Source organism: Talaromyces atroroseus (genome assembly GCF_001907595.1).
Source record: "Talaromyces atroroseus strain IBT 11181 chromosome Unknown scaffold_3, whole genome shotgun sequence".
Classification (NCBI taxonomy): Eukaryota; Fungi; Ascomycota; class Eurotiomycetes; order Eurotiales; family Trichocomaceae; genus Talaromyces; species Talaromyces atroroseus.
Genome location: NW_017971435.1, coordinates 1526096 through 1540610, shown reverse-complemented (window position 1 = coordinate 1540610; position 14515 = coordinate 1526096). Strand labels below are relative to the sequence as shown.

Sequence of the window (14515 nt, the reverse complement as noted above, 5' to 3'; positions counted from 1 at the left end):
GTCATCCATGCGTACTGGTGGTGGCTCATCTCACTTCCAACTTTCATCCTCATTGTTTTTGCTTCCTCTCATCTCTTCCAACGTCTTCCCCTCTTGTCTCCTCCTAACGTATCTTTCTTCTATCTCTTCAACACATCTCTTCACTACTCTTCTGTTGCATCCGCTATCAAATCACGTTACTTCCCAGGCCCTTCATGATGAAGGCCTACGAAAAAGACATCTCGCGTAATGCGGCCCTTTACATCGCTCATCATGTCTTCCTGCCCCCAAAGCTCCCAGGGAGCGACGATTACAGCCCCGAGTGTGAGAGGATTCTTATAGAGATGCTATGCGAATCTCTGTCTCGATTCAAGTCGTTCATGACGGACGATCAGCACAATACCATCGACTCGGCAGCCTCCATGTTGGACATGGTAAAGCAAGTACACGATTCTTTTGGGCATATCGATGAAGCAAAGCTTGGATCGGCTCTAGAGGAGCTCTGTGCGCAAGGTGAGCTGTTGACTGAACGGTTAATTGCTTATCATCTACTAATATTACCAAGGGGGTTCACTTCCAGTCCATGCACAGGCCCAAAATGCCGGACTCATCTTCACAAACGCAGGCGACGGTTTTGTTGTTGTGGAAGTCTTTGAGCTTCTGCCCAGGAACGGATTCGTCATTCAGACTCTGGGGAGACTGAGGCGTAGCTTCCCTGGAAGAGCCATCAAGATCCCACTAGAAAAGTTCGCAGGCTCAGAATTCCTCCAGACAGCGGCATACTCGCTGGCCAAAATGAGCCACCAACGTGTCGCCGACACAAAACCCATTGTGAAAAAGGCCCACCAAAAACATGACGAGGAGAGGGATGCTACTCATCCCAAGATCATCACCGAACTGCTTTTCGCTTTCTTACAACCTCTTGGACAATCCGTCGAAGTCCCGTGCATCTAGAAAAACACTCGCGAGGAAGTTATGCATTCAGGGGGCCACCTTCCCTGGCACAGATCGCCCTTTTGGCTGTTTCTACGTGTTTCCTTGCAGCTTCTCTTCAGTCGAAACCAAGATCAGGACGGACCTGATATTTACAAAAGTTTCATGGTGTTCTTCACTGCGTGCTTGCTGAAGCGCACCCAGGGGAAGCTTCCCACAGACTTGGTGCATGCGATGCAATTGAAGATTTCTCGCCGTCTACTAAAGCTAGAGCTGGTCAATGAGGAACAATGGTTGAAAGACGTGCAAGATATAATGTCTCAAACCGCCAACAATCTCCAAAGCCAATGGAGCAAGATTCTTACGCAAGATAGCCCCCAAAAGACAGTTGCATCTCTGGAAACGATCGATTTTAGAGAAAATATCTACAGCAAACTTCCAGAGCTTGATAATTTCATCAAATCGATAGGCGCGAGGACAAGCACTCATACGTCCACCGACATCAACCCGAGGTCCTATTCCTATGAACTAAAGAATGACGAGCTTCCGACCCTTACTCACACATCCTCTGCTTCAATTGACATCGCCCACCAGCTTTGTGCAATTGAGATGTGGGTGGCCACGAACTTGGGCGCATGGTTACAATGCCATCTCGAACAGCCTGACACTTGTCGCGATTTGGATAGTCTCATCAGCTCATACTACAAGGTCGCATCCTCATGCTATTCAGAAAACCCTGAGGCTACCTCAGAGATGTTTCTGACGATTCTCGAGCTCTGGGTTGCGCTCGACAAATCGGCTCTTTGCCTATACCCTATTCTCTCTGAGTATGACGTTGGTTTACCGGGAGCCCTTTTTGACTCTTTGCTGCTCACCTCAAAAACTCAAATGGTGAGACTTCAAAGTGCACAAGTCTATCTATCTTCGAGGCTCCGCGAAACCACATACCAATCACCAGCCATTTTCTGCGATTACGGTGGCGATGAATCCTTCGCTGTGAGGTACTTTGAAGTATCAGACAACCATCAAAATCTTCGAACCGCAATCGAAGTGGAAGCCGAAAAGGATCGAGAAAAGAAAGTCGCGGAACTAGTGATGCTCAAGAGGGAGTACTCTGAGTTGATGCGGCTGTGCGACGAGAGCAAATGCAGGTACAGAACAGTATACACCAAACGGGGCCTTGCCCGTCAGAGGCACGTCAATCCCTGCGAGAAATGCAGATACAAAAAGGAGGCTGATGAAATAACGATTGGCATCCACGAATGGCCGCTCTGCAACTCCGAATTGAAAGCGAAAGCCACGGTTTTTGAAACACAAGTTCCGTCTTCTTTCGGTTTCTGGCGTAAAACAACTCTTTATGTTCTTTTCGACGTATTCGGCGCAAAATACACCAAGGAAATAAAGCCCATGAATCTCTACCACCTCAAGCACTACGGGTGCCTAGCGACTCATTTTCAGGCTTATGACAATGATATTCGGGTTGGCCTGGCTTCTAATGCGAAACCGCATAACAATACGCATTATAGCGACAAGAACATCAGTATGGTGGCAGAGGAAGATATATTGTTGAACAATGGGAATCGATATCAATACTATGACTACGTCAAACAGACTTTCATCGGTCATTTTGAGTTTACAGATAAGCTGAAAGATCTATGCACCTACAAATTGCCCTTGCAATCCGTATCTTTGCAGAAATTCCTTTCGCGTCCACCACCGAATGAAGTCATTTCATCTCAGTCGGAATGCCCCAGTCACTTTGCCTTGGAGGAATACAGATCCTTAGTTAGTATTCCTCTTGGTTATCGAATTCAATGGCAAAACATTCTCTTGCAGCTAGCAATGCCGGCCGTTGATTACAGGAAACAGGAAACGACACTTGTGATATTTCAAGCAATTCATCAAGCTGGCCCTATGTTAGGGGATAATGTCTTGAGACAAGGTCATCTCCTTATTGGTGACAATATGTTCGCAGACATGCTTCTGAGCAATTTGGAGGACGCCACAGAGCGTCTCAAAGGAAATTGGGAGTCTTACAACGGTTTCTGGGTCTTCACCACCTTGACTGCAAAGGTATTATATCTATCACCATCAGAGCCTATACATCAGAAATGCCTGCAACTACTGGGTACGCTTCGAAGGATTTCCTTCAAATGGGTTATGTACCTAAGAAGGAGGGCTGATGAATCCACAAACAATGAGCACAAAAATGTTTTGATTGACATGGCTTACCGTATGGCCTTGATTTGTGTTACCTCATTCGACTGCGCCAAAGAGTATTTAAATACTCTACTGGAGGATCCTGCAAATGCGAAAATATACCTTCAGTGTGCTATGTTCATGCAGGAAAGAACCAGTATCAATTATCGCGAGACCAACGACATTCTTGTACGCCTACTTGAGCACCGATGGAAAAGGCTATGTCACCGTAGTGCATCAATACTGCTCGCGAGCATCATAACAAACAATTGCACGTCGCTCAACGATGCCATCAGCGAATCCTGGCCAGCATATCGAGGCGGATTTACTTGGGTGAACTCCGAATCCTCACTCTGTTGGCTGAAGTCTCAATGCAACGATGACCAGACGGTTCATTTCAATCTTATTACGGGGGAGCTCTTGATGAACGGTTCGCCAGTGGGCCATCTGCCAAATGAATACAGATCACATGAAATCTATCTTGCCTTGTTTGGTGATGCTCCATTAGAGGTGATGCTTAGTTCTGAGCAGGGAATGCGTTTTGTTGGAAAGGCTAAGCATTCAGGGCGTACAGTGCATTTGAGAATGGAAGCCTCGGACCTCTTTGTGCGACTGGTTAATAATCATGGTACATTCGAGCTTATACCTCGCCGAAAACTTGCGGGGAAGTTTCCGGTCACATACGTTGAGAGGTTTGTGCATTGGTATAACATTGACGAAGGTTACGTTATATTCTGTCCAGCAAAATCTCCATGGAGTTTTGCACCAAACTCGTGGAAGTTGATGGGATATCAAGGGAGATGGAAATTAACAAATGGTTCTTGCTCGTTGCTACGCTTTGATAGCCCAGGCAATAGAATCATATCGAGCGTTTTATCATCTTTGGAAAACACCTCATACATACATTGCACGATTCGACACGATTCCTCCATGCTCGAAATCGAGTTGCCATCCATAGACCTTCAGTTTTATGTCCACCCAGGAGAGCAAGTCATTTACGCACGTCAGTATCCGGGTATGGTAATTGACGATAACCAGTCACTGGGAACTCTGGTTGGTCTGCGTAGCAGGCTTCTTTTAACAAATCAAAAAGGAAGTCGTCTGTTAATCGTGCCGGAAGGGGACGTGACGTGGGAGGCCTATCAAGGTCACATCAATGTGTATGTTGACAAACGATCAATGATCAGGAGTCACTCATACCTAGTTGATGACCAATTACGCCGACTGGTTGATAATGGAAGCTTACAGAGCAAGCTTTTTCTCTGCTACCTGCACGCTCTAACATCGTTCTGCTTACCGGATCCTTTTACTATGAGGACAGGTACAGAGCAAGCATTGTCGATTCTTAACTCTGCCGCTGTTAAGTCTTTCGATCGATTGACGCAGGAGAATGTCGACCTTCTTTGCCGTATTTCCCGGATGAGTCCTGGGAGGAGGTATTATCCACCATATCTACGTGAAATGCAGGTTGTTACTTGGGACAAAGAGATGAGCTTCCTGTCACAGCATGGTTGTTTCATGAAATACGTCAAAGCCATATTTGCTCACGACAAAAGAATGAAAATCTTTCATGAAGATAAATATGTTCCTCCTCAGAGTATAAATTATGCCGAGGATGAACTAGTGGGACGCGATTGCATTCGGTCTGCAGCATTACGAGTTTCTGGATTTGGTGCCGAGGATCACACTATTTCGAAAGACAGGGAATATACACCTAGAGACCGAGGGGATTTCTCGTCCTATGGCTGTCGCACTTTCAGGATTGCAAATTTCATCTACCAAGGCCACACAACCTTGGAATATGAGTTACCGTCGGATCCTCAGGAGCATCTATGGGAATTTCTTTGCAACGCCTCTGAAACCACTCATGGTCCAGCAAAACAGCTCGATCCCTTGGACTTGAGATACGATGGAGAATTAATTATATCTCCTTCAGCATCTGTATCAAAATTCTGGTGCAGTTTCTACACCTCTCTTACACGGAAGCGAGCAGAATTGAATAAGTTTCATGTGATGCTGTGGCTCGCCTCAATGGCGTTCTCCGAAAAGGCCGATATAAACGTACTCCAGATAATGAGTGCATTTTACACTTTACCTTCTCAAGACTTTCCTGAGGCCCCTCTCAAATCCACCTTCGACCTCTCCAAAGGATTTGCAGTGAGCGATGCGGAACTACGTCGCAATATGCAACAGTCAGTGCGATCCATTAGTTACTGTGAGGAATCAAATCTACCAAGGGGGTCAGAGGAAAGTGCTTGGGGGTATGAAAACAGAAAATTTACTGCATATAAAGACAATCGCGACAAGGCATTGAATGAATCCGTCAGATTTCTGCGCTCTGAATTGGCCCTGCGAATCGCCCACAATCCCTGAGAGTCATGAAGGCGGGAAAATAGAGCCTTACATAAATGTTGACTGCGCAACAAAAAATGTCGGTGCGATGTTTTATGTGTGGTATTCTAATCATCTATTCCGACAATATCTAAAGCAAATTTGCGATACAATACAACGACAACCGGTAGCTTATACCGAGATGCCCTTAACCCCTGAAATCACATCAGAATGGAATTTACATCGGAAGCCAGGATTTGTGTCTTTGAATGATATCTTCTCCTTTCCGCCGCTACCTCAATTTTTTGATAATTTTTCTTCGTTGGGTGAGATTTCGCTATTACCCACCGTCGATGAAGCTGATGCTGAACCATTGCGCCTCTTAGACCAACTTCTGCGGAGCATGATAGCTGGGTGCAACCCCGGGTATGAAGAGGTGTATCTCAGTAGGCTACAGGAAAGCCTTTCATCATTACAAGGGAGAACTATCAAATGGGGAGTCTTGACCCCAGAAAGCACCAAAAAGCGAGTTCTCCGCGAACACCTTGAATGCTCTCAAGGGAGGGTACGAATCTCATATGAAGTTATGCGGTCTTCTGTCTTACCTTCTACTACAATGCAGCAGCCAGGTCGAACTCAGTGGTCTAGAGCTTTTCTCATAGCATCCTCTGTTGGTCAATGGCCCAGGATAACGCCAACGATGTTTTTACAGCAGCTTACCATGTCGAAATGGCACCAATTAAGTGATGAATGGAAGAACTCCATCGTCTCTTACGGAATAGCTCTAACTGGACTTCAGCGTGCAGTGAGGTTACTCAGCTTAACCGGCAAAGAAGATGATTTAATCAAGGAATTGCAAAACGTCGGTCATGAAAATTGGGATCCTCGACAGTATCCCGAGTCACTGCTGTTAGAAATCGAAAATGGTATTATGGTACGGCTTGTTCAGCAACAAATAATCAAGGAGATTATCGACTTACCGAAGGGCTGCAACAAAGTAATGCAGCTGAATATGGGAGAGGGGAAGTCTTCTGTGATTGTGCCTATACTGGCTTCAATCCTGGCAGATCCCTCTTCTTTGGTTCGCGTTATTGTTGCAAAGCCTCAAGCTAGGCAAATGCATCATGTCTTGGTCGCCAAGTTAGCGGGGCTGCTTAATAGACGAGTTTATCACATGCCATTTTTTCGCGGAATCAATCCCTCTGAATATGATGCTGAGCAGATTGGTTCCATGTGTCGTGAATGCGTGGCAAATGGAGGAGTACTACTAGTGCAACCTGAGCAGTTACTGTCATTCAAGCTGATGGGAATCGAAGCACTGATTGCGGATAAGCATGCTCTTGGACATTCTTTACTCAAAACACAACATTTCTTTGACAAAACCTCTAGAGACGTTGTCGATGAGAGTGACGAGAACTTTAGCACCAAGTTCGAGCTAGTATATGCGATGGGATCCCAGCAGTCAATTGAGCTTAGTCCCGAGCGGTGGTTGTTCATTCCACACTTACTCGGCCTTGTTGGAAAACTTGCTTCTGAGGTGAAAAGTGATCTCTCCCATGCTATTGAAGTGTGGCAGTCTAGGCCGGGAGCCTTTCCAAGGACTAGACTCCTTCGACCTGAAGCTCGGAGAGAGCTCCTTGAAAGAATTTCTAGACACATCTGCGACGCGGAGTATGTGATTCCTGGTCTTTCTATTCACCGGCAATCAACCGAGATTAGACAGGCAACCTCAAGGTATATTCTCGAACGTGAGCCTTCTACGCAGGATATCTCTCTAATCCAGGATAATGCCTCTAAAATATGGACTGGTACGACAAGAAAACTGTTACTTCTTTTGCGTGGTCTTTTGGCTGGGGGAGTTCTTCCGTTTGCATTGGAAAAGCGTTGGAGAGTTGCTTATGGGCTCGATCTGAAAAGAACGCCTCCAACGAAACTTGCAGTACCATACAGAGGAAAGGACTGCCCGACTGCGCGATCTGAGTTCAGCGACCCCGACACGGTCATTTTATTAACCTGCTTAAGTTATTATTATGGAGGACTGAACGATGATGACCTCTTCCTAGCTTTCGGTCATGTCGTCAAATCCGATCAAGCTGATGTCGAATATCAACTCTGGGTTGAAGACGCACCGCAACTGGATCATCAATTCCGACAACTGGGAGGTGTGAGTCTTGAGGACAAGCTCTTTTGTGTGGAGCATGTTTTTCCATCATTACGTTATTCAAAGCGCGCCATAGATTATTTTTTAACCCACATAGTCTTCATTAAAGAGATGAAGGAGTTTCCACAGAAGCTTTCTGCTTCCGGATGGGACATTGGGGAGATCAAGACGTTCCCTACTGCAGGCTTTAGCGGTACTAATGATTCTCGAGAGACTCTACCCCTTTCAGTAGATCAGCTTGATCTACCCGAGCAGATGCATACAAATGCCCTCGTGCTTGGATACCTCCTACAGACTGAAAACTCAGTTGCGATTGTGAACCCGGAAGACACCCGAATTTCTGGTGTTCGTAGCATACTCTCGATGGTAAACAGCATGGACCAGCCTACACAAGTTATCCTGGATGTGGGAGCACAGATCCTCGAATCGAACTTTAAGGTGGCCAAGGAATGGCTGGAAATGACGCCAGAATCTCGGTGTCGGGCGATTGTCTTTCTCGATGATAATGATGAGATTGTTGTCCTTGATCGAAAGGGCTGGGTGGAGCCTTTGCATATCTCGCCTTTCGCCAAACAAATGGAAGCCTGCTATGTATATCTCGACGAATGTCATACCAGAGGCACCGATCTCCGTCTACCTAAAGATTATCGAGCGGCAGTGACTCTGGGCGCAAATCTTACTAAAGACAAATTGGTCCAAGGTATGGATTTATAGATGCTTTGTCGAGCGTTGCAGTTATAGTTAGTTACTAACTTCTGCAGCTTGCATGAGAATGCGAAAACTAGGACAAGGCCAATCAGTGGTTTTCCTCATTCCCGAGGAGATAGAACTCAAGATCCGTTCCTGTGTGTCCAAGGAAGAAAACCAGAGCCTTGAGGTTTCTGATGTATTGCAGTGGGCTATATCGGAGACCATGATCGACACCTCCCATAATATAGCTCTCTGGGCTGTTCAAGGTGCTAGATATCAACGCCAGAGTTGTATTTGGCAGCACTACGGAGGCCGAGCGAAAATGGCCGTTAATAGAGCCAAAGAGTTGCTAGAAGATGACGCTGCAACATTGGAGCAGCGATATAGCCCGGGGGTTCGCACCGAGCTTCCTTTACTGGAAGATCAATACCTCAAGTATCCGCACATGCAAGAAATTATCCAGCGGTGTCGCCAATTCAAGAACCTGGATGTCGTTAATGCCAGTCTGTACGAAGAACAAGAGCGTGAACTGGCACTTGAACAAGAACGAGAGCGTGAGGTTCAGCGACCTCGCTCATACGATCCAGTACAACACACGCTTCACACAGAAGTTGTCAATTTCGTGGATACAGGCGAACTCAATCGAGAGTCTCCTGCCTTTATGCCTGCTTTCAAAGCATTATACGATACCACAGCTGCAAAGCATTTGGATTTGTCGAAATTTCCGCATAACCATCTAATGGTGACTAACGATTTTATGCGGATTGTGCAGTATCCAAAGGACAAATCCAAATTTGTCTCTGATTTATACCAACGCCAGGTGCAGTGGATATTAACAAGTCCCAATTGTGACGAAATGGTGATTATCAGTCCATTTGAGGCCGATCAACTTCTCCCCGCCATTCTACAATCGGGAAAAACCACTTTGCACCTATACTCACCGCGTGTCACGCTGTCATACCAGTCTCTTGGGCATCTGTCTCTCTATAATTCACCTGTGCACTCCCTACTTCCATTAATCCCTCGCCACTTGATCACTCAGCTCAATCTATTTGCCGGTCAAGTCTACCTATCTTCTCAGATGGAATACCTCGAGGTTTGCAACTTCCTCAATCTTGCATCGAGGACGACTCCAGATGGCTGGGCTGTTGGGGCAGATGGTTTTATCATTAGCCGCGGTGGCCATGGTGGTGGAAGTGCAGGTCTGGCGGCATTGAGGGCCTTCCAGACAAGTCCGGTGAAGTTTTTCAAGATTCTTATGACCCAAATCCGTCGCCACTGCGAGAATTACGACAAAACACATATGGGAAAAATTTTGAATGGAGATCTGTTGCACGCTGAGGACTTTTCTGAATAGCACGTTTGGATGTTTAGAGGGAAATAATTGGCTACTGTGATGCTCAGGCTCGAAACTCCTGAGTTCAAAATGACAGTCACATTTGATGCGCAGGAGTAGGGCTCTTTGTGATAAGGATTGGATTCTTGAACTTATTGTTCCTATACTTATCACAGATTGTGGAAGACAGATTCTTAGAATAGATAGCAATTGACGTGCTGAGCCAAGACAGTTTTGGGCCATGCCATCTTCATATCGTAATCAGTCATTAGTTAGATGTAGAAGCGTTAGTACTTCTCTAAAAGAGATTCTGTCCGTGGCGATATTTACGAATTATGATGTCAAGTTCCAATCTCTTCCCTGATCGAGCGTCGCCGAGAAGCCCTAAGCCGTTAGTAAAAGCTTACATACGTGGACAGCTGAACGCAACCATTCTAGAGCGAACACGACTGTAAGTAACACGAGGAAGAGCTGTAGTTAGTGTAGGAAAGTTCTAGACGTAGTAGCTCATGTCGTATCAATGTTAGGCTCCTACCTAAGCGCCTGGTTTGCCCATCTGCCTTACCAGAACAAGCTTCCGGACTTGAGAGTTGACGCTATGTAAGACATCACATGTACTCCGTAAGAGCAGTTATGCATGCAACTCCTAGTCGTACATATTGCAGTGCATTGCAGACATACAGCATGTGATATGCCTTGAATGCGGCTATGGCCATCGGCATGTGCCGGCTAGAAGCAAGAGAAGCTTAGCTAAATAGGGGTCGTATTGTGAGACAAAAGTAAAACACATCTGCCTCGAAATAATACTTATACGCGCGGAGATAGATGGTTTCAGATGTGGCTATGAAATGTCTCCAAGCCACGCGTAGCCTCAGGCATACACAATGAAATCTAGCCGCTGTGGAAGTTGTGGAGCAGAGCAGGCCAATAAGCATGCCCCATCAGATCTTCTGTGGGGGACCCAATTTGATCGTCCGTGCGCCCTCATTATACTTGCCAGATCAAGACTAGCGCAGTCCTCCGTCAAATTTCCAATTGCCGACCCAACATCATGACACTGATGACTGACGGCTTTGCTGAAACCACGTCAGCAACGAGCTCATGTCAGAGTTTTACTCTTTGTAGTATTGCCCTACTGCCTCACATCGGGCTGATTCTGCTAGTTGAATGCGCTCGTCTTTCTTTGTCCTTTTTTCTTTTTTTTTTTTCTTCTTCTCGTATGTTGTACGAATATTAAGCCACACTCGGTGTGTAATAATGAGGTAAGGCGAATTTCGCGGTTTTGCGCTGCTTCGCAGGCAAAAAACGCGTAATTAACAGTGTTGATACTGCAGACCATCTCCGGCCCGCTACTCAATGCCAAGACTCTTGGCAGGCCCGGCCAATCAGATAAGATCCGCAGCGCTCGACGTGGCTGTGCAAGGGTTTCATAATACGTTTTTCCTGTTTGTTTTAGTGACGAAGAACGAAGAGTGCATTATTCCCATCCCTTTTTTTGCAGTCACTCGTTTATCCACGGTAGCACCACCGCAAAGCTCCCCCCCCGGCCCGCCGAACCTCGCTTTCCAACTATTGTCTGTCGTTAGATCGCGCGCTTCACAATCGGCCGTTGCGTGTATACGAGGTAGCTGGCTACTTATTATCCATTCCATGCCATATTCCTGGTCAATGCCCAACTTGATCACACACACGCCTCGTGAAACATTTATCCCGCGTCTATTCCCAGAACATTGCAGACACCAAGCTAGAGCCAAGGTCTCGGCACTCTGTTATGCGTAAGTTGTTTTCTTGGATTTTTTTACGATGCCAGCGAGAAAAGACAGAGAAAATGATAGCGAGATGGCGCCATATCTATTAGATGGTATACTAAAAAAAACCTGCGCTGATTTGCGTGTGCAGATAAAATTCGGTCCTATGCGCGGCGGTCTGCGTGGTACGATGAGGATGGAGAGGCAAGCCACAACCCCTTCAAGAAAGCCCGGGTGAATAAACGCCGCTCGACAAACACCTCAAGACAACTAGAGGACGGCATACTGCATCGCAGTACAGAAGGTAGTATTCAAACATCGACGGAGCGCCGGCGCCTCAACGACCTGAGTCATGGCCTCCAAGCAGGAGATCGTGCTGACACCTGGCCCACTACATCAGCGCCGCTGCCTTCTTCTTCCCAAACCCAGGAAGGAAGCATACAGGAAAAGCACGCCCTAGAACCCGCGGGCAGCCAAGATCCGATCAATGTCTCGCGCGGCATCGACGGCGACAATAGTGAAGATGGAGCAACCAGACGCCGGAAGCAAACCTCTACTTCTCTAACTGATCGAGACGACTTGACCACGACGAAGAGCGTGGATTCCGGCAAGAGCGAAAAGCCTGTGTTTACAGTGGGCAGTCAGCTACGAGCGACCATTCTTAATTCATGGATCAATGTGCTGCTGGTCTGCGTTCCTGTTGGAAGTACGTCTTACCTTTTTTTAAGACCGATACTTAAATACAAACTACGTACTAACTAGGCACAGTTGCTCTCAATTATACCAACGTGAGCAGAACGGCTGTTTTTGTCGTTAACTTCATTGCCATCATGTAAGTTATAAAAGAACATGCCAACCATTTGAGATTCCCAGACTGAGACTAACTTTGATAGCCCGCTGGCCGCGATGTTGAGTTATGCGACGGAAGAGATTGCGCTTCGGTGAGCAGTCTATAGAGTAGACTTGATTATCATAGAGCGTCGTACTAACAAATGTGCTTAGAACTGGAGAAACGCTCGGTGGTCTTTTGAATGCCACTTTTGGCAATGCGGTCGAGTTGATCGTTGCCATCATAGCACTCGTTCAGGGAGAAGTGACTATTGTGCAGACTTCCTTGATTGGAAGTATGCTGTCCAACTTGCTCTTGGTCATGGGCATGTGCTTCTTCTTTGGCGGCCTCAACCGTATTGAGCAGAAGTTCAATGAAGTCGTTGCGCAGACTGCTGCCAGTCTTCTAGCGCTTGCAGTGTCTAGTTTGATCATCCCCACAGCATTCAAGAAATGGGCTGCCGGTGAGATTGATATTCATCGTTGGTGAATAGGATTGTGTATTCTGACTAAAGTTGGCATTTAGGTGGTGCTCAGCATACTGATGAGCTTTCACGCGGTAAGTTAAGACGGAGTCAACGAAATATTTCAAACACTAATAGTTATCTAACAGGAACTTCCGTCATTTTACTCGTGGTGTATGGCGCCTATCTCTTTTTCCAGCTCAAATCACACGCGGAAATATACAACAAACCCAGCGAGAAAACCGAGAAGAGAAACAAAGGTCGCGCCAAGGGCGACACTATCAAGGGCATGGTTGCAATAGGCAACCTTGGCGCCAGCATGGCCAGTGATTCAGCCAAACGCGATCTCGACACGCGGGCAAGCGAGGAGGACGAGGAAGAAGACAAAGAGGTGCCACAGCTTCATTTCTACGTGGCTGTCCTTACGCTCGTTATATCGACGGTGTTTGTGGCTCTCTGCGCCGAATTCATGGTCGACGCCATTGACGCGGTGACGTCGGGTAATAGCGGGATTTCAGAAACATTTGTCGGACTGATATTGCTGCCCATTGTCGGAAACGCAGCCGAGCACGCTACCGCAGTGACATGCGCGGTGAAGGATAAGATGGATCTCGCTATTGGAGTTGCAGTGGGTTCGAGTATGCAGATCGCGCTGTTGGTGCTTCCTTTGATTGTTGTCATTGGGTGGATTATGGGCAACGACAACATGGTATGTGTGGTTGCTGTTGATTCGATCATCCGTCAGGGATCTTCGCTAACGAAATGCTTTCCTCTTGCAGACTTTGGACTTTGGCGACGGCTTTCAAGTCGTAGTTCTATTCGTGGCCGTTCTGCTGGTCAATTATCTGATTGCTGATGGCAAATCTCACTGGCTCGAGGGCGTCTTGCTCATGACATTATACATCATCATAGCCATTGCAGCATGGTTCTATGACTGATGACATTCTTTAACCCCCCCCCCCTTTTTTTTTTTTTTTTTTCGTTTTACAGAATTTATATTCGGGTGGGTTATCTGCTTCTTTCTCGAAATATCCGTCAGTTTATTGATATAGACCTGTCTCTGTCATTGTTGGTCGCAAGGGATGTCCTAAGACGGAGTTCAAAATGCCTGATTTCTACTTTTGATTGATTATCCTTTTTCATTTCAATTTCTTGTTGTATTATCACTTGGCTAGTCAGCTTTCACTTTTTTTTTCTCTCGTTTCCGTTGTCATTCTACAATATTTGATCCCACTGGTTTATGCCACTGAGTGGAATCAACCGCAGATGCTTTCTTTAGCGTCCTATTGGCGCATAATATATTCTTCGACGAGCCTAGGTTAACAGACACACGGACAACACGTGATTCTAATAGACCGCCACTTCGCATCCAGAGGATCCAGCAAACTACGCCCGGAGTACATATGGCTAGACTACATCTCGCCTCGGACAAACAGACAAACAAGGAACTGCGTGTCCACCCAATAGCCTATCAGCAGTCAAACTTCCCACACCGTCACAGGAAGTTGCGGGGTAAAACGAACTGCACACACTAAGCATTGGTCTGGGATGCTAACAAGTACGTACTAGTCGCAGAAGACAAAGCAATTGACCCGGTGGTCGCTCTGGGAGTCTTGAAGCGTACTTGATACGTAATGAGAATATGGTAATATTAAAAATTCTATTGGACGGTGGATTGATTCAATATAAAATTCATCGCTCTGGCTAGATGCGTTGCGGGGTTGCCTTTTAGGGTAAATACGGAGGACTACTCGGCCCGTCCGTCGGCTGACGCTCCAGTTCTCGACGAGGGCGGGCGGTATGTCGTTTTCTGTCATGTGCATATACATATCAATATAGCATATAG

At 46.5% G+C, this 14515-nt stretch overlaps 2 protein-coding genes across 2 annotated transcripts; both read left to right on the top strand.

The window, feature by feature from the left end:
- Window positions 1-197: 197 nt before the first annotated feature.
- UA08_03562 (hypothetical protein) lies at window positions 198-9650 on the top strand (the record flags this gene model as incomplete). Its single annotated transcript, XM_020265875.1, has 7 exons — window positions 198-492; window positions 545-918; window positions 1024-3803; window positions 3957-5326; window positions 5634-7606; window positions 7715-8303; window positions 8365-9650. 7 exons carry the CDS (start codon window positions 198-200, stop codon window positions 9648-9650), a joined length of 8667 nt encoding a protein of 2888 aa, XP_020121033.1.
- A 1750-nt stretch (window positions 9651-11400) lies between these two features.
- On the top strand, window positions 11401-13607 carry UA08_03561 (hypothetical protein; the record flags this gene model as incomplete). The annotated part of the gene is made up of 8 exons (XM_020265874.1): window positions 11401-11404; window positions 11529-12083; window positions 12140-12209; window positions 12271-12318; window positions 12380-12669; window positions 12732-12764; window positions 12819-13378; window positions 13449-13607. The coding sequence occupies 8 exons, from the start codon at window positions 11401-11403 to the stop codon at window positions 13605-13607; spliced, it is 1719 nt and encodes a 572-aa protein (XP_020121034.1).
- Window positions 13608-14515: the final 908 nt, after the last annotated feature.